This window comes from Eleginops maclovinus, chromosome 14, assembly GCF_036324505.1.
Source record: "Eleginops maclovinus isolate JMC-PN-2008 ecotype Puerto Natales chromosome 14, JC_Emac_rtc_rv5, whole genome shotgun sequence".
NCBI lineage: Eukaryota > Metazoa > Chordata > Actinopteri > Perciformes > Eleginopidae > Eleginops > Eleginops maclovinus.
In genome coordinates this window covers 12579304-12602934 of record NC_086362.1, presented here as the reverse complement: position 1 = coordinate 12602934, position 23631 = coordinate 12579304, and the positions used below count along the sequence as shown (strand labels likewise).

At 40.0% G+C, this 23631-nt stretch overlaps 2 protein-coding genes across 4 annotated transcripts in view; one reads left to right on the top strand and one right to left on the bottom strand.

Annotated features, from left to right (window-relative positions):
- The window catches only part of zanl (zonadhesin, like), a 30077-nt gene extending 25094 nt beyond the window's left edge, over positions 1–4983 (top strand). The window contains 10 exon segments of the mRNA XM_063900475.1: positions 202–363; positions 486–616; positions 1567–1769; positions 1856–1991; positions 2493–2512; positions 2514–2634; positions 3323–3416; positions 3604–3648; positions 3842–3879; positions 4807–4983. Of these exon segments, the coding sequence (XP_063756545.1) occupies positions 202–363; positions 486–616; positions 1567–1769; positions 1856–1991; positions 2493–2512; positions 2514–2634; positions 3323–3416; positions 3604–3648; positions 3842–3879; positions 4807–4862 (1006 nt within the window). The 3' untranslated portion in view covers positions 4863–4983.
- A 409-nt stretch (positions 4984–5392) lies between these two features.
- trappc14 (trafficking protein particle complex subunit 14) lies at positions 5393–22878 on the bottom strand. Of its 3 annotated transcripts, XR_010167285.1 has the most exons (13): positions 22221–22878; positions 20910–20993; positions 20430–20559; positions 20190–20276; positions 19991–20111; positions 18928–19075; positions 18314–18375; positions 14146–14318; positions 12909–13048; positions 11448–11623; positions 10229–10393; positions 6928–7899; positions 5393–6178 (listed from the first exon to the last, which is right to left on the bottom strand). XR_010167285.1 is itself a non-coding variant. In XM_063900476.1 (12 exons), exons 1-12 carry the CDS (start codon positions 22662–22664, stop codon positions 7896–7898), a joined length of 1734 nt encoding a protein of 577 aa, XP_063756546.1. In that variant the 5' UTR covers positions 22665–22878; the 3' UTR covers positions 5393–7895. The 3 variants fall into 3 exon arrangements, 2 of the variants coding, with proteins under 2 accessions (XP_063756546.1, XP_063756547.1); XM_063900476.1 differs by having other exon boundaries at positions 5393–7899; XM_063900477.1 differs by having other exon boundaries at positions 5393–7899; positions 12909–13045.
- Between the last annotated feature and the right edge of the window lie 753 nt (positions 22879–23631).

Here is a 23631-nt window from a genome sequence, read left to right as displayed (position 1 = left end):
AAACGTAATAAGGGAACTATTTTTTGACATTGTTCCACAGGTGAGGGTCTTCATGTTGGCTATGAAATACGAGTACAACTTTTCTTAATCTTGAGATCTTGGATTTCCTATCCAAATTTCATGATAATCTGGCATACAGATCTCGACAATCCATAGACACAGCAATTTAAATATTTTCTTTGTCCTTCCATTTGTCTGCAGGCGAGACTTGGAGACTGATCCAGACTCAGGATTTGAGACATCGGACTGCTCTAACTCTCAGCTGAATAACTACAACAGTGCGGCTCAGTGTGGAGCGCTGTCTGACACTAAGGGGCCGTTTGCTGCCTGCCATGCCGCCATGCCACCTAAATCCTACCAGGAGTGAGTATTCTGTGGAGTGTGTGGAACTGGAAAGAGTTACAGTACAGTTTTTGTGCTCAATGCTTTGCGAGTCGGCTGGCTTTGCTCACACCAGTGCGTCTTTGTGTGTGTTTGACCCTCAGTGACTGTGTGTTCGACCTGTGTGCTGAGGAGGGCAGTGCGGTGCTGCGCTGTGCCAGTTACGAAGCGTACGCAGCAGCCTGTCAGGAGGCCGGACTCAAGCTGGGCTCCTGGAGGCAGCAGCTGGGCTGTGGTGAGATGCTGAGCACACACAAAGTCACACTGCATTCACATCAGGGGGAAACCAGAGGGGTTCTCAGTGTGAGACGCATGTGAGAATGAGGACTTTCTTTGGACCTCCACCCATGTACCACTGACTGTTTTGGAATGCATGCTTCTGAAGCATTCCTCCATCTGTTACAGACTTAATAATGACTGTACTGTACGACAGTCAATAAGAAACAGATGAATGGTAATGCAGTTTAAGTCACAATTATGTAGGGTGGAAAGTAACTAAGTACATTAACTCAAGTACTGATCTTAAGTCCTTACTCAAATTACTTGTACTTTGAGCAGTATTTCCATTTTTATGCTACTCTATAATTGTACCCCACTACAATTTAAAGGCCAATATTGTACTTTTTACTCACTACTTTTTATTTGACATCATTAGTACTCTACAGGTTTAAATATACATGAATAAAAATAATAAATCATTACAATTAGCGTAAACAAAACAAATATGTATGCATTAGTAATTGTAATCCATTGAAGTAATGCATATTATTCAGAAAAAGTGCCAATCTGCATAGTAGTACTTTTAGTTTTGGAACTTTAAGTATGCTTTGATTCTAATACTTGTGTACTTAAGTAACCTTTTCAGTGATGTATTAATACTTTTAATTGAGTTCAATGATCTGAGTACTTATTTTCAAGAGTCTGCAAAAGAAACACACATAAAAAGCACATATGACACTAATATGTAAAGAATAGAGAAATAACAATGAGAAAAACACAGTACCATGATTTACAGTAGATAAACATATCAAAGAAGTCTTGCTTTCATAATGCCACATACATGTCTGCAATGCTTTATGTGGTTTTTGAAACAACAACCCGTTTGCAAAAAATGAACCAAAACTCAGCTGAAAAGTGCTACGCCATTATTCATAGAGATGGTGTTGTGTTATCTCTCTCCCCCAGCCCTCTCCTGTGATGCCAACAGCAGCTACACCACCTGTATGTCCCCATGCCCCGCCTCCTGCGCCGACCTGGCAGCGCCCTCTGAGTGTGAAACCACTTCCTGCGTGGAGGGTTGCCAGTGTGCCGCGGGCTTCGTCATGAGCGAGGGAATCTGTGTGCCGTACACGCAGTGCGGCTGCACCTTCCTCAACAGATACTACACTGTAAGAGGCATTCTGGAGTTATAAACTCTGTGTGTAAATATGACATGATGTGAATTTATTTCAACGGTTTTCCCTCCATCCTGCAGCTGGGGGAGAAATTTGTGACCGAGGACTGCTCTGAGGCCTGTGAATGCACCAGCACAGGTGCCGTGTGCCAGACCAAGACTTGCCAGAGCGGTCAGCTCTGCACCATCTTCGACTTCAAACGGGACTGCTACAAAGGTGCATGTTTGTGCTTATAATATTTACTAATTTCCTCAATATCATTTCAGTGTAAAGTCTACCAGTTCAACCTATATTCTGCCACGATGTGATGATAGACATCTTGAAGCAGGCCGCTGTGTTTGTAAATGATTTGGCTTTGGTATGACTTTTTGAAGTTGTCTCTGTGCTGTTACCTATCTTGGGCCAGGACTCTCTTCAAAAAGAGGTTTTTAATCTCAATGAGATCCTATCCTGGTTAAATAAAGGTTAAAAAATAAATACAACTTCACCAAAATGAATGATGACAAAATCTGATACATTTTTAAATTTTTTGGGTGTGTAAAAAGAGGGAGATAGAGGGGATGAGTAGCGTAAGGGGACTGCAGGCCAGATTTAAAGATCTGTGTGCCTTTTAAGTGTAATGTATTTTTTGGAATGAAATGCGTGCAAACATTTTTTGAATGTGAGAGTAACAAAAGAACTGTCAAAAAACTCAATACTGTTTTGTTCTGTGTTTAGCGGGTCCCTGTCTGGATTACCCCTTGTCTGAACGGAGGAGTGTGTAAGGACGCCAGCAACAGCACCTACACCTGCCAGTGTGCGGAGGGATTCGAGGGCACGAACTGCGAGGTGGAGGTTACACAGAGCGAAGGAGGACTGGGTACGGCAAGCTCAAGAAAAGCAAAATACACTGCTACAAGAAAAAAGCTCCTCTTCTGATTCAATTTACAAACCAATGACTAGAGGCAAACTATATAAGATATTTACCGGACAGTCGTAATTCTTTGATGCACTTCTGTTGTCATAATTAGACTTTTTATTCAGTTTTAAAATGCATTTATACGATACACATTTAAGACGATACACTTGGTAGTTTTTCACTATATATTTTAACCAGATGAAGGCTTTTAGTCATAGGATGTCAGGATCTTAACTTAGCAGAGAAACATATACTGCTTTTCTCAGTGTTTTATTGGGTTGGAGGGTGATATTTTAATGGATAATTCCACTCCCTTTAAAAACCTTCTGAACGTCTGGATTTTATTTTTCAACGAAACAAGCGTTAGCGGTTCGCTTGCTGCCTCTGCATCCTCTGTCTACCAAACAGCATTAGAAAAACAACAATGTTTAACATCAGTTTTATTTAACAAAATTACTTTGTTGTGTTTTTAACTATTTATTTGCTGCCATTTAGTAATGTAGCGCTAATTGGAGGCAAACCTACAGATTAACAGACTGTAGGAGCCATTTTCTGGAAATGGAAGAGACGCAAAACAAAAACAGGAAAAAAAGATTTATTTTTTTTACTTCTTTGAATTTTTGAATTAATTCGTCTTTCCGTTTTTCAGAAACCAAGTGGATTATCCTGATCGCAGTTCTGGCATCAGTCGCTGTCATTGCAATTGTGACCACCATTGTGTGCGTTTGCAGACGAAAATCCAAGTAAGTAAACTTATTTTGACATGCATATACAGTATTAAACCATTTGTGTATAGAAGGATGTGGATGGGTGTGTTTTGTTTTGCTGACTGACTTCACATTCACAGGAAAATGCTGCTGTCCTCTACAAACAGACTAAATACACTCTAACCAAGGCAAAGATAAATAAATAAAATTAATTTCATTGCAGGTCGTATGTTTATGTAATTCAGAGAAAGCAGTCGTCTCTATGGGGGTGAGAGAAAAAAATTAGTGTCATCACCTTGTTTTGGGTATTTCTGGGAGCATACCGTATCAACACTGAGGAGGGACTGACTTCACTCTACCTTCACTTTCTAACCCTTTCTTCCACCCTTCCTTGCAGGAACAAATGTTGTCATCACATTAATTTTTTTAAAACACTCACATCTGTTCTTTGTGTCCTGCAGGAAAAGCAAGAGCAAGGAGGAAAAACTGAGCATGAAAAGTAAGAAATGTTCAAGATGAATTGTCCAAATGAATGTTATGTTAGTAATTTGTATAAAAAAGGAAACTAGATTTACTAAACGTATTTGCTATATAGGGATCCTTGGTCTCCTAATAGAGTGGTGCAGTAATGAGTCCTCAAGTGCAGAAGAGACATAGCATTTTACCACTTCTTGTTCCCTCGTCACAAAGTAAATCGTTTTGTTTTTTTTGTGATTAAAAGGTCAGGTGTACCAGATTATCAAGTTTTGTTGAGCAACGTAAAATACTCAAACAAATAGTCCACTCCTAAAACCCGGAATAGAGTTTGCATTTTATCACTTCTGGTTCCCTTGTCACGAAGTCAAACGTTTTTTAACGTGTTAGTGGTTCGGAAATCTGTGGTTCACACAAGCTTACGAGATATTCATGTTTTCTTCACAACATAAAACACATCAGCAAATAGTCCACTTATGAATGTGTGACCAACAAGTGACCAAATAAACTACTAAATGTCATCCGGCCGACGTGAGCCAACCTTTAGCCTAGCACTGACAGCCATGCGACCGTGATGTAGTTTGTATATAGCGTAACGTTAGCTTTTTATTCCTGCCAATTGCACATATACTTCATAAATCACAACATGGCGTTAATATGTGGAGGTTATCCTGTCGAACAAAACCTGTAAAGTATCAAAGACGTGTGTTGGCCACATGTGTGTTGCGATGCTAATTTCCAGGTTGACCTTCAAAAATACGTCATCAATGCATCACTCTATAGCCTCCAATTAACTTCCCGAAAGATCCTTGGAAAGAACGATGTCCCTGATGGGGATATACAAAGTTATTTATTTCAAGAGTTTCCTAGAAAGTCACCTTCCATATGGGTAGATTTCACCTCTTCATGCGATTACGTGTGCAGATCTAATATCTATCTTTTTGCTTTTTAGGTGTCCCATACGCAAACATAGATGGACCGAAAACTGAAAAAGTGACTTCCATGTGATGACAGACTGTGTAACCTGTTGACCTGACTGTAACACACGCCTGCTGTAGAGACCAACATGACAAATGTGTTGTGAAGATAATTCAGCAGCAAGAAAGAATAAAACTCTGTGGAAAATGAAGGAAGTCTTGTGAGAGTTGTGAATATTATAGATATTGTTGTATATGTTTGGCTGTCTTAACTTATGCTTTTAAGAATGTAATTTTAGTCAGATGTGTAGTTTAATTTAAAGAAAAGTGGAAATCTGTGTGCTGTTTAAGTGTAATATATTTTTTGGAATGAAATGCGTGCAAAAAAAATGTGTGTTTGTCTCCAGTCATTTCAATGTACACATATATTCTTACTGGCAAATTGTTTAGTATATACAGTATTCTTTGGGGGGGATTTACTTATTTTTTAACATCAAATATGTTGTAGCATTAAAGTGTAAAATTTAAAACTATAATAATTGTTATACAGATTTGATTTGGGGATTTGTCAAATGGGAGGGCGTGGCCACAGTTAGTGAATACCACTCAGAGACAACGACATTACCCAGCAGTACTTTATTTACCATGTAGGCAGGAAAATGGAAGATCCCAAACAGCTTACAAAACAATAAGCTTACTAGCAAACTGAATATGTGACTTTCTAATTGATCCAGTGTTTTGAAAAGGAGGTTCAAGATCAGTACAGTGTTGAAAGTGGTCATACAAATGTGGATGATCTCAATATGTCTAAAAATGTGTGGTAGCTTTAACACTGGGATGATCAAATACACACATTCTTTAACTCAACAACTCACTTGCTATCCATGAGGTTTTGGAAGATCCTTCAATTTTATTGATCCCTTTTTATGACCTTGTGTCTGTCATCTCAAAACTCCCTGCAACTGACACACTGACACACCGACAAATCAGATTTACAGAACATGTGCTGGTTACATTCATTGTTTCAGAGGATGAACTTCTCTTAAAACTTAAGAAACATCCGCCTCTAATGAGCAGAGTAACGGCAAAGACATTTACAGATTTTGCACATTTATGCTCCCCAGAGGATGAACCCTCTCAAGGTTTTGCCACACAACACTTCATCTCCAAGTCTTTATGGTAGATATGACATCTCTTTAACATACAGTCACGCTCTCAGGGGGATGATCCTTGGTCTTTCTTCTTAAAAAACAGCTTTGTTTGTCTTTAGCACTTTCTAGTAATTCTTTACAGTAGATCATCAGCACATTGGTCTTTCTTGCCGACACTTTATCGGCCACAAGCAGGGTTTTTGTAGTCCTAATATTTACATTCACTCTCCAGATGATATTCACATCTGTAAACAAGCTGCAAGAAAAAGCATAAAACTAATGTCATATTATTCTAAATAAATTGGATTTAGGAAATTATTATTTTGGCATTGGAATATAAATCAGTGACAACCATTTCTGTTATTATGGTACTTTTTTTTTATAATGGCTCCAACGTTTCTAGTCATTTCCTAGAAAGTAACTGACTTTGGTACTTATTATTGGGCCAATATTGTTGACTGAATATACAATTATCAAATTATTTGTCAGACTTTTTAGTGAATCACAGTAGGTCAGCTAACAACATTTGAACATTGTGGAACAAGTCAAACAATTCCACACCTAGAAACAATAACCTTTTCAATAATAAATAATAATTATGTCAGTTTTTCTTGTCAAGACTTTCCCACTCTTTTTGAGTAATGTCTTCTGGAAACAAACAACTAAAATACTCAAAGAATTACAATACAAGGTTCCTCTTTCCTTTATCATAAGATCGCAATAACACGGATGTGTCCCAAAGCACCCTGTGGTGTCTCCTAAAGGAAATACCCTATAGAAAATGATCAGTCTTACTTTCAGTTCTTTAATAAAATGCTCGGGGTGTGGATCAGTTGGACCCCTTCAGACATGAGCCACACATTATACTGACTGGATATTGAAATAAGGAGACCACCCTGTGCACCGACAATGGAGTGTATAAGGGTCAAATAAAAGACAAAAACACATTTAAAACCTGAATATTAACACTCCAACTCAACAATAAATATATACAATAACACTTACATGATTCGGCCAGTGTCAGGCCAGAGCTGGATCACATTCATTCAAAAATGTTTCCTTCTTTGAAAAAAGACTTCCTGTGGGGAAAGGTGCAAAAAAGCCCTTCAAGTTTCAGTTAAGATGCATCTGTCATCCAGTGCACACCTATGATATGTCAGTAGTCCAGTTCAAAAACTTTGAATCTATGAATATGGATTGGAAGTAATTAGGTATATCAAGTTTTACATCAGTAGGTTAAGCACAAAGATAGTTTCAGAACTTTAGCTTAGCACACAAACTGGAAGTAGCTAGCTTAGCTCCGTCACAATAAATAAAATACACCTTCCATCAACCCCATAGCTGTGTGATCGACACGGTACATACATTTTATTAAACAGTTGGCTTGGTCAACCTGTCCCGTTAGGATTTTTCCAACCAAAGTCCAGCTGACTTTGTTGGCTTTTTTACTAAATCCACCAAGTCCAAAAGAAAGCAATCTCACATTCTCTGTGTGTTATGGCAATCAGTGTATTTCACAAAAGGTAGACTGTTATTTATAAAAGAGACTACTGTTCAGCATTGTTTGTGCTCCCAGACCTGACAAAAGCAGGAAATGGTGGGTTTCCTGATTAGATCCTACAAGAAAAAAACAGCTGCCATGAAAAAACGATCAAGGTTGTGTACTATTAAGTATAAATATTAACAGAATTCACAGAGATAGGATAACCCAATGAGTAAAATGGAATGATAGCTTGAAGGAAATGTAAAAACCAGAAGAAATTGAAATGATAAACCAATGAAATGAAGAACGGTTGCGGCTCCACGGGGGTTTCTTTTTCTTCTAAGGCCAGCAGCATCACTCCATCACCTTCACCACCCCCCTTTCTGCTCTTCCGTCCATCACTCCATCCACGTCATGTCTCCTTCAGAGTCGGCTTTGACAGAGTGTTGAACCCTTTTGTGTGTCTGCAGTAAAAATGTTGCTCCCTGGGTCATCTGAGGAGGAGCAGAGTGAAGAATCACATTGAAAAAGTGTTTCCAAACAGAGGAGTAATCCTGGTATTAGTGTACTTTTTAAATCTTTGGAGCAGATGCCTTTATAAATATAAATAAATATAGCTTAAACCTTAATGGGAAAGCCACCCCCTTATTAGATCAAAGTTAAGATCTGTTTGTACAATAGAGCTGCGTCAATGTGTATACATACTCTTAAATAAAAGGGGTGAAAGTAGAGTGTTTTTTATTTTCTTAAATTGTATTATTTATTTTTTAATACCCTATTTAAATTACATTTTTAATTGAACCCTTGAATGGTTTCTGTATCCTTCGGGATAAAGTCATTTGATAGGCTGTTTCCATAAATGGTTGCAATAAAAGTGTGACATGGTGTAACATGGTGTAATAATGGAGCAATACGGGTGTCATAACAGTGTAATAGGGTTGAATAGGGGTTATAATAACAGTGTAATGTGGATGTCATGTAGAAAATAGCAATACATAATATTTATATGCAATGGCCTATTTAAGGTGTCTAAAAGACAGATGAATAAACAAAGCAAAGTTATTTAGACATGGACGTATCCTGGATGTTAATTACATGAGCTGAGTTGTTGTGTGTGTGTGGATCTCAGAAGAAGAGCTAATGCTAATGCTGACGGGATCCTCGTGAAAATCCTCAACAAGGGAACTGTCTGTTCATGGTCACACTGACTCACACTGACCTCTGCCAGTAACTGAACATGTTCCAACATTAGAGAAATATGATTCCTTAGAAATTTCACAATACTTTCCTCTGAGTTTAACCAAACCCTGTCATCATAAATCAGCCAAAGTTCGAGCAACAGAAGAAATCTTCCCATTTATAGAAACCAGGGTATTAAGCGATAATGGAAAAAGTGATTTAGTTTATCTAAATGTTATTGTGATACGAGTGTAGTTATACATTACATTTAAATGCATTGCAGTTCTATACCCAAAATCGAGATCCTAACATAACATGAATGTAACCATTATTGCATTTCTTTATATGTCAGTGTCAGTGATGAGCAAGTTACTTCCAAAATGTAATACAGTACATATTACTTATTACTGTCTTTTTAAAGTAATAAGTTACATTACATTATTACTGTCTCTGAAATGTAATGCGTTACACTACTTTTGCTTTACTTTGAGTTACTTTCACCAAAATAACCGCAAAAGTATGGCTTTAAATGCTAACATGTAGTTTGTTGCAGCTCATTAATTAAAGCTATCTATCTATCTGGAAGAACATGCTGAACATTAGGAAAAGAGCTAGAAATTAAACTCATGCTCCGTTTAAGTGGGCTGAATAATATGTGACACCGGTAACATTACATCTCTCTGTGTTATTAACAACATGTTAGTGGAGCCTCTGCACGGCCCTGTGACCTGCTGTATATGAACGAGTCTCTATGGCAGCGTTAGCTCACCTTGTCATTGGTGTGTTAACGGGGATTTGGCTGACAAGCTTTCTAAAAGCTGGCGATTCCACAGAGAACGGAGGCTGCAGATCTTCAACACTCTGCCACAAGTCTCTGAACTTCTCAGGGTTCAAGAGGCAGACCAGAGAAAGTGACCTTCTGTTTCTTTGGCCTGCGCGCTCTGCTGTCTTTCTCCTTTCTTGTATCCGAGCCCGCAGCTCTCAATCACGAATCTGTTTGTGCAGCCCTCTTAACCAATAGTAAACAGGCTTACTGAGTTACTATTCTACCGGCACAATTATTTCTCTGGTGTCAAAATGTCTCGTGATGTTTGTGAATTCTTAGAAACAAAACACCACATCATTTCGGGTTAAAATGTGTTGTAACTGCGTTACTGAGAATTGTAACAGGTATTATATTACCCACATTTCAGAAGTAATGCGTTATATTCCTGCGTTACAGCAAAAAGTAATACATTACTCTAACTCCGTTACTTTTGTAACGCGTTACACCCAGAGTGCCAAAAACATATTTCATGTATTTTGATCCAGAAAAATGTAAATGTAAAAACATAACTGCTGTTACATCACATTTAGATCAAAGTGAAAGTGAATTTAAATAGCCCACATCGTTAAACACACTGGGAGAGCATTAAAGAGGACATATTCTGCTCATCTTCAGGTCCATATTTGTATTTTGTGCTTCTACTGTGAGCTTTATTTTTTTCTTGCGTCACTTACAATTGGTTGGAGCGCCAGCCTTTAGAAGCGCCATCGTTACATAGTGATGTCATCATGTTATGGAAGTAAACAAAGGAGTCCAATGGAGTCCAAGGGGAAGACCCCAAAAAGCAGAACAGGGCCTCTTTAGAGCGGTTTTCTTACCTGCAGTGTGTGTCTTGCATTGGTTCCATCACCAGGACCTTACACTCTCTCTTGGCTATTTTTCCCAGTGAGAAGGTACTGTTTTCAGGGGGCAGGTACAGACCCCTCCCCATCGGAGGTCCTACAGGAGGGGTGATGGTCCGCTGCACCATCACACTGCCTGACCTGCAGAACAGAGAGAATCAGGCACATGGTGACAGACAGGAGTGTGTAGGTCCGTCTGGAAGTGGCATTTACTTCCTGCGTTATGTGTGATGAAAGAGGATCCTTTACTTGAGTAAAAACAATTTTGATTGACAAATACAATTTCTAGACTTAAAGAAAGACGTTGAATGTGGCATGTTGCTTCAACCCGACTCTGTGATGGTTTAATGATTTTGTACAATTTAAAAATGCACAAACATAACAGATAACAAACGATAATAAGTGCAGTAAGAGGAGAAAAACCCTTCGGTCTCATGTGAAGACTCTTTTTAAATAAGCATTATTACCATTATAACCTGTGGGGACAATAGTTTAAAAAACGGCTAATTTGGACAATTTTGAACTGGTTTTTGGGGGTGATTGAGGATACTGACTCCATTTCTAACATTGTCAGGATAAAGAATTGCAGTTTTTATCTCAAAGTGGCCATTATTTGACTCTCGTGGGCTGATTTTATCCTCGTGAGTAGTATCTAACCTAACTAAGTAATCACCCCAGAATTAATCCAAATCAGCCCACCAAGAGTAGAAATGTCGCCTTTTTCTGTTACAATTAAATTAAATTATTTCTTCTGACGAAGTTGCCAGGTCAGGAATGGATTAGCATCCTCAAAAACCCCCAAAACATCCCCAAAATCTTCTTAATCAGACATGCTTTAAACTACTGTCCACACAGGCTATAACCCCATGCATTTTAATTCACACAACATAACTAATTGTGCTAATTGCCCAACATAGCATCCAGCAGTTTCAATGTGCTGGGGACCCCTACTATACATTCATCTCTCACATAAAAGTTTGGGGGACTCAACATCTCCGGGTTCACTATCCTGGCAACTAGACTGTGATTCTTGTAGAAATCCTTAAGAAGCGTTTCTGAAGGGAAACCATTTCTTTGAGAGTAGCTGGGAAAGTACCTGCTTATATTATGTTACGGTATGAAAGGTACGGCTGAATTACACTATAACAAAGAGTAAGACGACAGTTTGAAAAGGACTCCTTATACCAGTCCGTACCTGACGTGGTGCGCTCTGGAGGGTTGCTGGTGTGAGAAGCTCTGAGAGCGGCCCAGGCTCTGTCGCTCCAGCAGCTCTCGGACCGCCGGGCTGGATGATGACGGAGAGCGAGGCTCCACCGGAGGAGTGGACACCGAGGCCGTGAACTGGAGCTTCAGCTTCATGTGCTGGCTCAGCTGAGGAGAAGGCAGGAAGTAGGGGAAAGCACTTTGACGTCACTGCTGATTGTATCAATTAGCTCAGTGTTTTACAGCCTTTATGGACCCGCTGTACAAACTGACACATGGTAGCCTGATACAGCGTATACAATGAGGTTTAATGAAAAGTCTCTCAATGAGTAGATGTCAGTCAGTGTGATAGCTGGGCCTTTTTAGATGAACACAAAGCTGATATTCTCCTTATTTCAGAAGAAGTTGCCTGTTTCTTAATTTGTTTACGCAGGCAAACAGAATAGTCTGTGTTGTTGTTTGGAAGTGACGTCTGTTTTGTTTTGGGATGATGTTTAACCTGGCTTGGGACCATGGCATTGTGGGATAGCTTTTTCCCAATCACCGAGCATAATGGAGTGGTGCAATTGGATCTCAGATGAAAGTAAATCCAAATGAAAAAATAACTTTCACTGTATTTCCTCAAAGTTTTTCTCTCTTTGGACAACTACTCTTCCTAAACTCTTCATCTGGGTTACAATTTGGTTCCAGACCCAGTTCAAGAGTCTGCATTTTTTCGTTTCAAATATTTACCCATTGCACTGCAACCTCTCCTGCTCATCAATTAATTCTACTGTTTTAAAGGTCCCCTATCATACTGTTTTGCAACAGTATATTCCAGGTCTCAGATATATACAGAACCTGTATCTCAAAGACCAAACAGATCATTGTAGCATCCCATAAACCCCTCTGTTTCAGCCCTGTTCAGTGTCTGTAGCTTTAAATGCTAATTAGCTGCTGCTGGCCACGCCCCTCTGAGAGATGATTAGTTTCAAACAGCAAAATAGTGCTCTAGGAGGAGATTCAGGTGATAAGGTGGGCGGGGGTTACCTTGATTGGTTATCGGCTAATCATTGCACAACCCAAAAAACATTGTGACATCACAAAGTGGCCAAAATCTTATCATCTGATTTTCAGACAGCCTTTTATATATAGATGGATCAGGACACAAAGAGAGAGAATCTTTAATCCTGAAACTTTCAGAGTCTCTTAACACAGAGGGGACACATATTTATGTAGGTACATGAAAAAGTGGATTTTGCATAATACAGGACCTTTAAATAACAAGGTCGTGATTGCGCTACATACCGTCACCCACTAGCATGGAATCACACTGTATTTGATTACTTAGCCCGGCCACTGCATTGCAGGCACAGGCGCTCAACAACGGAAAATTATTTCAGCAACTAAATAATATGTTGCTGACGATCTCACTGAATGACCTACATAATGTGTGAGCAGAAACATGAAGTACCTCGAAGAGTCCGGTCCTGAGGATCTGGAAGGCCACGGTGAAGGAGAGGGTGGAGCCCTTCCTGCACTGACCCAGGTTGTTCAGGGGGGACTGGCACACCACCGCCCCCCCACCATGGTGCTGCTGGCCTCCGCGATCTGCTGATGAGAGGAGGGACAAATAATCAAATTGATATAATTATAACTTGATGACTCACGGAAAGTTTGCTTTAGACTTTGTATCAAGCGTTTTAAATACTCAAGTTTGGTACTTAATTGCTATTTGTCATATTTGTATTTTCGTTTAAAAAAAACAATTTGATTTCACTTTTTATCAATTCTGTAGATAAGCAAATGCACTGCGTCTGATAATAAAACCCTGTCACTCAGATATGAGCGCACTAACACAACCGTACTGCACCAACGTACATTAGACCCGTTTGAACACGGTACAGATTTCATCATAGCTGGCTCTAACCCCGACACACCCAACAAACACATCCCAAAGGGTGCAACACATTTTTTCCAGATTACACATCTGGACGTTGATCACAGCAGGATCAGGACGTCTCACTTTACACTCATGTGAACAGCCTGACGCTCTTCAGTTAACATGCATGTAACATGCCTGGGATTATTGCACAACCAGCATTATGAATGATCTGCACTGGCTACAAGATTGATTTTAAAAAGGACACTTAAATGCAGGAATGAGTCCTTCACCCGGAAATGAGTTAGCATTTTAGCACTTGCAGGTTCCCTCAATTCCAAGTCGATGGTTTTTTGAATTTCGTTGGATGCCAATGGAGGCTAACAAGATATTTGTTATACATCATACCCCACATACCCCTACTGACCATGTTTAAAACATTTCAAGTGACTAAGTTATAGCTACTCCTCTCGCTGTAGAGGCTAAGTTTACAGGTTGCGGTCGCTAGTATCCTCTAAAGATGGAAGACTTGCCATTGATGATGTCACATTACTTTACCTACTGTTGAGTGAATGAAAAGTCTCTGAGCTGGTGGAAACACAGACGCTGTCGGACGCATGTCTACATGTCAGTCAGTAATTAATAAAGGGTTGTATTTCTATGACAATTTGAAAACTAAAGCAACTAACCAAACATCGACTTAAGGTGTGGTGTCCAGGTGCAAACAGAGGTGTGTCACTAACCTGAGGCAGCACTAAGCCAGGTGTGACAGGCCTTCGGGTTGGAGGAGTCAAGATTGTCCTGTGTGACAGTAAGATCTGCTACTCACCATCAGCATTCCAGATCAGACGGACAGCCAGGAAGTCCTGCAGGTTGTTGAGCAGGGTGTATTTGACCCAGAAGTGCTCCAGAGGCCGGACAGCCCTGGGACAGGAAGCTGTCATCACCAGCCGAGGACGATCCAAGCGGATGCTAGGCAACGAGTAACAACTAGAGATGTATCTGGAGAGAAAGCAAACTCATATTTTAATGTCCTTCAACAGACAAACGTTTTTATGTTAGGCTTTTTGACTTGGGTGAAAACCCCCTTTTCCCAATTTTCATGATTTGACATGTCCATGAAATCAATGACAACTTGGATATTTTTAAGTTAGGTTGTAGAAGGTACTAAAACCTGCTACTAGAGAAAGCCCATTCTGCCCAAAATGAGCATTTCCAAAACGATTCCCTGGCTGAAGTCACCAGAGTCTATTGATAAAAACGTTAATTTTGGTATGCAGAATGTAGAAGTTTCTGTTTGCCGCTGCATTTATCGGGGAGATTTGGTGAACCCAAACTAACCAGTCACACAAATAAACCAGCCGATTGAGTCTGCGATACACCAGCAACCCCTTTGTTCTGCGAGATACAAAAGGTAATGGTAATGTGACGTCATCGTCCGTAACTTTTCCTCTTTAAACCTTTTAAACATGGTGGGTAGGCTCTGTTATGTCACTGGCTGTGGCAGCCACTCCTATGACCGATGAAAAAAACAAAAAAAGAACATTGGATGACATTTTATACTTTTACATTAACAGGGAGATGTAGAGAACATTGGGAATGACGTTATTGTAAATTTTCCCTCTGTGGGACAAATAAAGGTATTCTGATTCTGATCAATTGTGTTGGATGGCAGCCATCTGCTGAACCACAGGAACACAAACACTACACTGGGAATTGTTAGGGAATTTTAGGCTTAGGTAGTTAACCTTTGACACAGTTCATAATTTTCTCCTTCCTCTGTCTCTATTCCCATGGCATAGTTTTTCGGCCTTGGGGTTGCTGTAATCTCCTTTAAGGAGTGGCAGTTTGGGCGCTTTGTTGATGCCAGTCTATGACCGAGCACAAGCTGACCTGAGATAGTTTATTGTTCAGGGACGTCTGGAAGCCCTTCTTATCTGGAACGTAGCTTCCCTGGCGCACATTTTTTTCCAATGTATGACAGCTGTAGTTAGATTCAGGCTCCATATTTGTCTGGTCTCTCTGATGAGGAATGTTGATTATACACTCTGAACTGGTTAAACATCGGACTGTAAAAGAGCTCTTCAGAATTGGTCGGGCAACCGCTGTGTCAACTTGTGGCTGCAGCAAATGTCTTGTCAGTTCTCCGGCCATTAACTTCATAATAAACCTTCAGTGTTTGCCATCAACGTTCCAGCTCTACCTTGTTGCTCTCCATTGCTTCAGAAGTTTCCATCACAGGAATGTGATTCAAAACAGGACATAAGGCAGTATGCGTTCATATACTGGGAGATTCATTATGCATGTTGTTAGCACAACATTAGCTTTATCACCCCTGCCCAGATGACGTCATTAAACCTGTTGATCTGTATGTAAACCTGACATAGGCCTCTGAATATTTAATCACCTTAAATGCACACTAAAGCCAGAGAGGACCGACAGCAGTAACAGTGATCGGCCCGCTCTTCTCTTAATTCATACGGACAGATGTCATTGATTCACGTTTTATTCAGATAACGCTCCTCTGTTTCTGCGCAGAGCTTGTCTTTGTGAGGGCATTTATAATTTGGGCACACTTTATTCATTTTGGATGCAAACCACTGACAGATGACCGGGAAACGCTGATATACTGTATATTGACTGCTGCTGTTTTAATAGACCAGGGGAGTCCAAACTACGGTCCAGGGGCCAACTGCGGCCCGTTGTCCATTTTCAATTGGCCCTCAGCAGATTCAAAAAGTATGCTCTTTACCTTTATTGTATTTCTTAAATATATATCTTAACATATATTACACAATACTATTCATCTGTTAATAAGTCCACTTGATCAAATAAATTCAGTCATTTAAAGTTGGAACAATATTCTAACAAATCTAAGTAGATTTAGAAAAAGCACAATAACTTATTTGCTTAACAACATTGAAATAGACCCTTCATATTTCTCTTTATTACAACGAACTTGACGCTCATGTTTAGAGGAATGTGCTGCAAGCACTTTATGTAACAAAATAAATGAAAACCTTTGAAAAGCTGGGCTGTTTGTTTTCTCAAAACACATTCAATTATCAAGCATAATTGACCTACATTTGATTGATTTTGCTAACTTACAGTGGGGCAAAAAAGTATTTAGTCAGCCACCAATTGTGCAAGTTCTCCCATTTAAAAAGATGAGAGAGGCCTGTAATTTTCATCATAGGTATACCTCAACTATGAGAGACAGAATGAGAAAAACAATCCAGGAAATCACATTGTAGGATTTTTAATGAATTCATTGGTAAATTCCTCGGTAAAATAAGTATTTGGTCACCTACAAACAAGCAAGATTTCTGGCTCTCACAGACCTGTAACTTCTTCTTTAAGAGGCTCCTCTGTCCTCCACTCGTTACCTGTATTAATGGCACCTTTTTGAACTCGTTACCAGTATAAAAGACACCTGTCCACAACCTCAAACAGTCATACTCCAAACTCCACTATGGCCAAGACCAAAGAGCTGTCAAAGGAGACCAGAGACAAAATTGTAGACCTGCACCAGGCTGGGAAAACTGAATCTGCAATAGGTAAGCAGCTTGGTGTGAAGAAATCAACTGTGGGAGCAATTATTAGAAAATGGAAGACATACAAGACCACTGCTAATCTCCCTCGATCTGGGGCTCCACGCAAGATCTCACCCCGTGGGGTCAAAATGATCACAAGAACGGTGAGCAAAAATCCCAGAACCACACGGGGGGACCTAGTGAATGACCTGCAGAGAGCTGGGACCAAAGTAACAGAGGCTACCATCAGTAACACACTACGCCGCCAGGGACTTAAATCCTGCAGTTCCAGACGTGTCCCCCTGCTTAAGCCAGTACATGTCCAGGCCTGTCTGAAGTTTGCTAGAGGGCATTTGGATGATCCAGAAGAGGATTGGGAGAATGTCATATGGTCAGATGAAACCAAAATAGAACTTTTTGGTAAAAACTCAACTTGTCGTGTTTGGAGGAGAAAGAATGCAGAGTTGCATCCAAAGAACACCATACCTACTGTGAAGCATGGGGGTGGAAACATCATGCTTTGGGGCTGTTTTGCTGCGAAGGAACCAGGACGACTGATCCGTGTAAAGGAAAGAATGAATGGGGCCATGTATCGTGAGATTTTGAGTGAAAACCTCCTTCCATCAGCAAGGGCACTGAAGATGAAGCGTGGCTGGGTCTTTCAGCATGACAATGATCCCAAACACACCGCCAGGGCAACGAAGGAGTGGCTTCGTAAGAAGCATTTCAAGGTCCTGGAGTGGCCTATCCAGTCTCCAGATCTCAACCCCATAGAAAATCTTTGGAGGGAGTTGAAAGTCTGTGTTGCCCAGCGACAGCCCCAAAACATCACTGCTTTAGAGGAGATCTGCATGGAGGAATGGGCCAAAATACCAGCAACAGTGTGTGGAAACCTTGTGAAGACTTACAGAAAACGTTTGACCTCTGTCATTGCCAACAAAGGGTATATAACAAAGTATTGAGATGAACTTTTGTCATTGACCAAATACTTATTTTCCACAATCATTTGAAAATTAATTCATTAAAAATCCTACAATGTGATTTCCTGGATTTTTTTTCTCATTCTGTCTCTCATAGTTGAGGTATACCTATAATAAAAATTACAGGCCTCTCTCATCTTTTCAAATGGGAGAACTTGCACAATTGGTGGCTGACTAAATACTTTTTTGCCCCACTGTATACTTATGGGGCATGACATCACCTCTCGAGAGGGGCCCAGACCTCCTTATGTTTTTTCTGTATGCGGCCCAAAAAAAAGGTTTGGACGGCTATAGACGCTATCCTCCAAAGATGGCAGTGATGCACCAAAATGCACCGTGCTCCCATTGCCTATTGACGTGTACCTCTTATAACCCAACTTCAAACAATCAGAACTCTCTCTTCAAACCTTCTAAACATCGTTTTCACTGTAAAACAATCTGCCCAGTGGCGCTCAGTAAATGTTGAACTAAGACAAACAGTTACCTGGTTAAAGGCAGCGACGGAGTGTACCATTGTAACACAGCCACAAGCGGGACTTCCAGACCCTGGAGAATCACATACAATAAACATATTAAAAACACATCAATGAGCCACACTGTTGCACATGTGGACATGTGTCTGCATTAGTATGAACACACACTGTAGTTTATTTTTGACTTACACAAAGTCCTGCTGCCAAAAGTTCTCATTAGAGCAAAAATGTTGATTAATCCGCCACTGAAAATACTCCCTAAACTAGAGGGACTATTTCCTTGTGCGAAGCTCTTTTATTTTTGTATTTGTTCTTGTGGTTTGGCGGATTAAAAAAACACTTCTCAGTTCTAGAAATTACAATGGTTATAACGACTAATGTACGGACAGGATTCTTGCTGTTTCAAAATGTGTTTAAACATGTATTTACCAAAGTAAAATATAAGATGAATGTATAGTAAGTGTCTTAGATGTAAAAAAAATTGAGTATAAAGTATTTTCTTTTGTTACCTTCAATATAAAGAGATTGACAAATGACTTCATTATCCATATCAAGCTTTCTGAGATGATCATTGTAAAACATTTTAAAGTTGAACAAGAAGAAGCTGCCTCCATCATATTCTCACCTCACTGGAGTCCTCCTCTGCTGTGTCTTGTAGCTGCAGCTGGAACAGGAAGTTCTGTTCCTCAAGGGCGCTGAGCATGCTGGGTAAACGCGACGACCCGCTGTCTATCCGGTAGAACGAAGCCACGGTGACCTCAGCTGATTGGTGGCTGTAGCAGGAAGTGGAAATAAAGAAGTGGTTGTTAGGCGACTTTAAACAACACAAAATACAGCTTGTAACATTTTATAACGTAAACCATGTTTACTATATATTACAAAAAAGTATTTCAACTGAGGCTGATGGAATCATGTCGCTCATTTTGCAGGTGTTTGGTAACGAATCACAGTTTAAGCGATTTAAAATCGTGATTAAAGTCAGTTTAGGGTGATTTCAGATGCCAGGGTGGAAATTTAAGTTTAGCTCAACCAGCCACACTCAAAAATAAACTTATGTCAACTGCTTTTGCAAAACAAAGGCTGCAAAATATGGGTTTTTTTTCAGCAATCAAATAGAAGATTGTTCAGCTTCCAAATAAAAGACTTCAGAGTTTATAAACAACAGCTCAAATCAAGCTAACTTCAATGAGTGGGCCTCCTGCAAAAAGCATATTGGCACCAGTAAATAAATAAATAAATAACTGAATATGTTTATGGCAAAGGTCCAGTAATATGGAACACAGAGAGGATACAGCTGCTGCAGGAATTTGGAAAGTTTCTATGGATGTTTTAAAACTTGTTTTCCCACTTTCCTTACTAATAGATTGTAGCTGCTGTAAAACTGAACACATACACTCAAGTCTAGGGGTGGGACCAATCATAACAGAGCCGGCCAGCTGACCAATCAGAGCAGACTGGGCTCTGGTTTCAGACAGAGGGTGAAAAGAGGTGCTGCAGCACAGGCAGTATGAGAAACATAAAGAGCTTTCTGAACATTAAAGCATGGAGACATGTCCCAGTAGAGACACTGAATACTGATATGATGCTGAACATCAGCAGAATAACTGTCCGTACCTCAGTAAGAGCAACAGGGGTATGGACATAAGTGTATTTCTCTTAGAGTTTACACTAAGTGCACATGTACTCACCAGACATTGTCGACTATCAGAACTGAACCATCGGGCATCATGGGGAGGTAGGAGGAGTTATAGTTGGGAACGATCTTCACATCTCTGACACACACCTCATCCTGAGAGCTGCAGTTCGACACTGTAGAGAGAGGGGGGGTAAAAAGAGTTATCACAGTTCAGGTCTTCAAAGATCTGTATGTGTGTTTGAGATGTCTACCTTTGACAAGAGTCAGGTGTTTTCCAGAGACACCCATGTGCTGACACTGGACACTGGGAGGTGGTAGAACATTCATGATGGTGCTGACTGGGAATTGAAATAAGACACAGAATAAACAACTGAAACCGAGCACATTTAGAATGGCATTCCCCCGAATTAAAAGTCCAAAGTTTAAGTTTTAAGACCACAAAACTCTTTGAGCCCTTAGAGCTCAGGGCAGGTGCTGAGGAGTGTGTTTACCCTGTGCCTTGAAGGTGCTGAGGTCCTGTCTGAAGGTGTGAAGTGGACTCTTGAGCTGTAGAAGGGTCAGGTAGCCATGTTCCCTCACCTCCACTTTCTCCTCCTCATGACTCCACACAGTCACTACGATCTGACAAAAACACAAAGTAACATCATTTATGTGCAGTTTATATTTGTTTGGCTTCCTAATAAGTAAGTCCAAGATTCTGTTTATTTAAAAACATGTCTGATTAACAGATATACCCTCCCACTCAAAATTGTATAATGCGCTTTATAATAAAAAATGATACATATTATAGGTAGACGGTCTGAATTTTCTTTTGGGATTTTATTTGGACTACTTTCCTTAATTCCTTTAAATGGTTTTGATGCAGTAGGAGGACACCTGATTTATTCAACAGAAATAACTAAAAACAGCATTTTTAAACTATACTTTTTCCTCACAACCTGTTATGTCGTCCAAGTATGAGTGCATCTCACCTTGGCTTTAAGCGTGTTGACTGGAAGCTTGTCCAAAGAGACGGTGAGACAGAAGACAACCTGGTCATCCAAAACCAGAGCGGACTGCAGCAGGACAAGCAGAGGACAAGATGTGGGAGGTGTAAGGTTGTGTTTAGTGACAATTTGTGAACCAAATTAGCAAACAAATTAACAAACAACTACAAGTTCATCTACGTTTAAGTGAGACTACAATGTTGGGCCATATAAATAAGGGGATGCTGGTTTACCATAACTTCTCCATTGCAATTGAAAACAATATGACAAGCCAAGTGTTCTGTTTTGTATGAACACGAGATTCTGCCCTGACAAGTAAAAAAATGTCCATTGTTTTTCATTAAGACCCTAAATAAAGGTGTTAACATTGTGAAAAATGTTTTCGATTTAGTTTTAAGATGAAAAGGAGGCTCAACAGGCACATCTTTTTAAGCACAGAACATGCCCAGTTTTTGAGAGTCCAAAGGAACATCTATAAATGTCTGAGAAAATTGCAGAAAAAAACAAAAAATAACCATGATGTATAAAAATGAGCCACAAATGTTCATATTTTTTGTCTGAGTCATTACTGTGGTTCACAAACTGTGCATGTTTCATATGTCCCTGTCTAAAGCCTGGCAGGCACACAGGTAGAGACTGAAGCCGGTTTAAAGCCCCTGGAGCACAATGATTATTGCAACAGGCATAAATAACTGGCTGCTTTGTCTCATCAAATCAGGCGGAACAATAAAGGTCAGGGTATAGATGACTGTGGTTTGGTTTCCCCTTAATTCTGTAAATATGTAAAGGTTACTTCCTGTTGCACTGGAGGTATGAGAGTAGTCTTAAAATGGAAAGTAGGCCTAATCAGTTAGGGAAGTCATCCAGCTGTCCTCTCCATCATATTTACAGTCAGTCATTATCAGAGGTGGGAAAAGTACTTATATCTTATACTTCAGTAAAGTAGCAGTACCAGAGTGTAGGAATACTCTGTCACAGTAAAAGTCCTGCATTCTAAATGTTCCTCCAGTGAAAGTAGAAAGTATTCTCATCTAAATGTACTTAAAGTAGCGACTGTAAAAGTAGTCATTGTTTGATTGGTCCATTTCAGAATAATATCTCTGATATGTTTTATAATTATTGATCATTAAAGTGTTCTCAGAGCTAGTTTAATGGCTTTGTATACTGCAGGGTAGCTGCTGAATTTACTCCAGGTGAACTAAAGTCTGATTTAAGGGCTGATTATATTTACCATCATTAATTAATGGGTAATTCCCATTCATTTACACTTTCTTTATCCTACTTTTCACTTCTTACCTTCACTGGTTCCTTCCCACACTGTAGCCCATCTCTGGCGGAGCTGTTGTGGGTGAGATGCGGGGTGCACTGTATGAAAATCCGGGTACTGTCCGGTCTCTTTCCTCCAGACTCCCTGTCCTCCCCGGGCTCCTCTTCCCCGCTGTCCGCGCTGCAGGTGCTCTCGATGTCGGGCTGGTACTCGCTCGGTCTCTGCACACGGCTCTCTGCGACGCACACACTCGCCTGAGCAGACAGTGAACTCACCATCTCCTTCCACGGTAAAGCACCGAAGCTGTCATCCTTCCCCGCCGCCTTCCGGGATCGCAGGACCAGCAGGAACTGCACCACTTCCCCGAGGTAGACGTGCTTTCGTCGCGGGATAGTTGTGTACTCCGCCGGGTCTGACAGACTGGATATTGGAGCGGCAGGGAAATACATGAAGTACTCGCATTGTGACTCCATCACTAAAGAAACTAACCATATGCTGCAGTGTAAACAAAGAGGTGTTCCACGTACGACCTTTTCATGTAACCCGTATGTCAGTGTGTCAGAAACTACACGAACCAGTGTAATATTTTTACTACCGCAAGCAACGGAATTAAAGTAACGTTCAAACCATTCATATCCATTTTTGTTCCGTGGAGCTTCCGTTCACCGAGTAGCAATACAAACAACAGGACGGCTAATCAAAACAGAGCTTTTTTCAGACCATACTAATCAATCAGCAGAAGGTAGATCACAGAGCTAAACGTTATGAAATGCAGTCAAACCAGGGCTTTATTGTGATATTACCAGTGGTGTAAAGTAACTAAGTACATTTACTAAAGTACTGTGCTTGAGTACAATGTTGATATACTTTACTTGAGTATTTCAATGTTATGCTACTTTGTACTTCTACTCCAGTACAGTTCAGAGGTGAATGGTGTACTTTTCCTCCACTACATGTATTTAATCCCTTTAGTTACTTTACAGATCTGGATTAATGATGGTAAATATAATCAGCCCTTAAATCAGACTTTAGTTCACCTGGAGTAAATTCAGCAGCTACCCTGCAGTATACAAAGCCATTCAAACTAGCTGCACCTTTACCAGCTCTGAGAACACTTTAATGATCAATAATTATAAAACATATCAGAGATATTATTCTGAAATGGACCAATCAAACAATGACTACTTTTACAGTCGCTACTTTAAGTACATTTTGGAGGTATGAGAGTAGTCTTAAAATTCGAAAGTAATCAGGTGTAACTAAGTGGTATTGAAGTGTTATATATTATTATGTTACATTTCACATCATTAAATTCAAATCTGCCAAGGTTTTTAATACATATAGTGGAGTAAAAGTACACGATTTACCTCAAATGCCTATAAACAGCTATATGTACTTACAAGGGGCTCCATGGGCAATTGCATCTTTTGCATTATTATG

Excerpts from the sequence above, each read along its gene's own strand:
- trappc14 (XM_063900476.1), bottom strand. The coding sequence starts at position 22,664 with ATGGAGTCACAATGCGAGTACTTCATGTATTTCCCTGCCGCTCCAATA. Across the intron at positions 20,560-20,909 it reads TCAACACGCTTAAAGCCAAG|ATCGTAGTGACTGTGTGGAG; the intron begins GTGAGATGCACT and ends TGTTTTTGTCAG. Across the intron at positions 10,394-11,447 it reads TCCAGAGCGCACCACGTCAG|GTCAGGCAGTGTGATGGTGC; the intron begins GTACGGACTGGT and ends TCTGTTCTGCAG.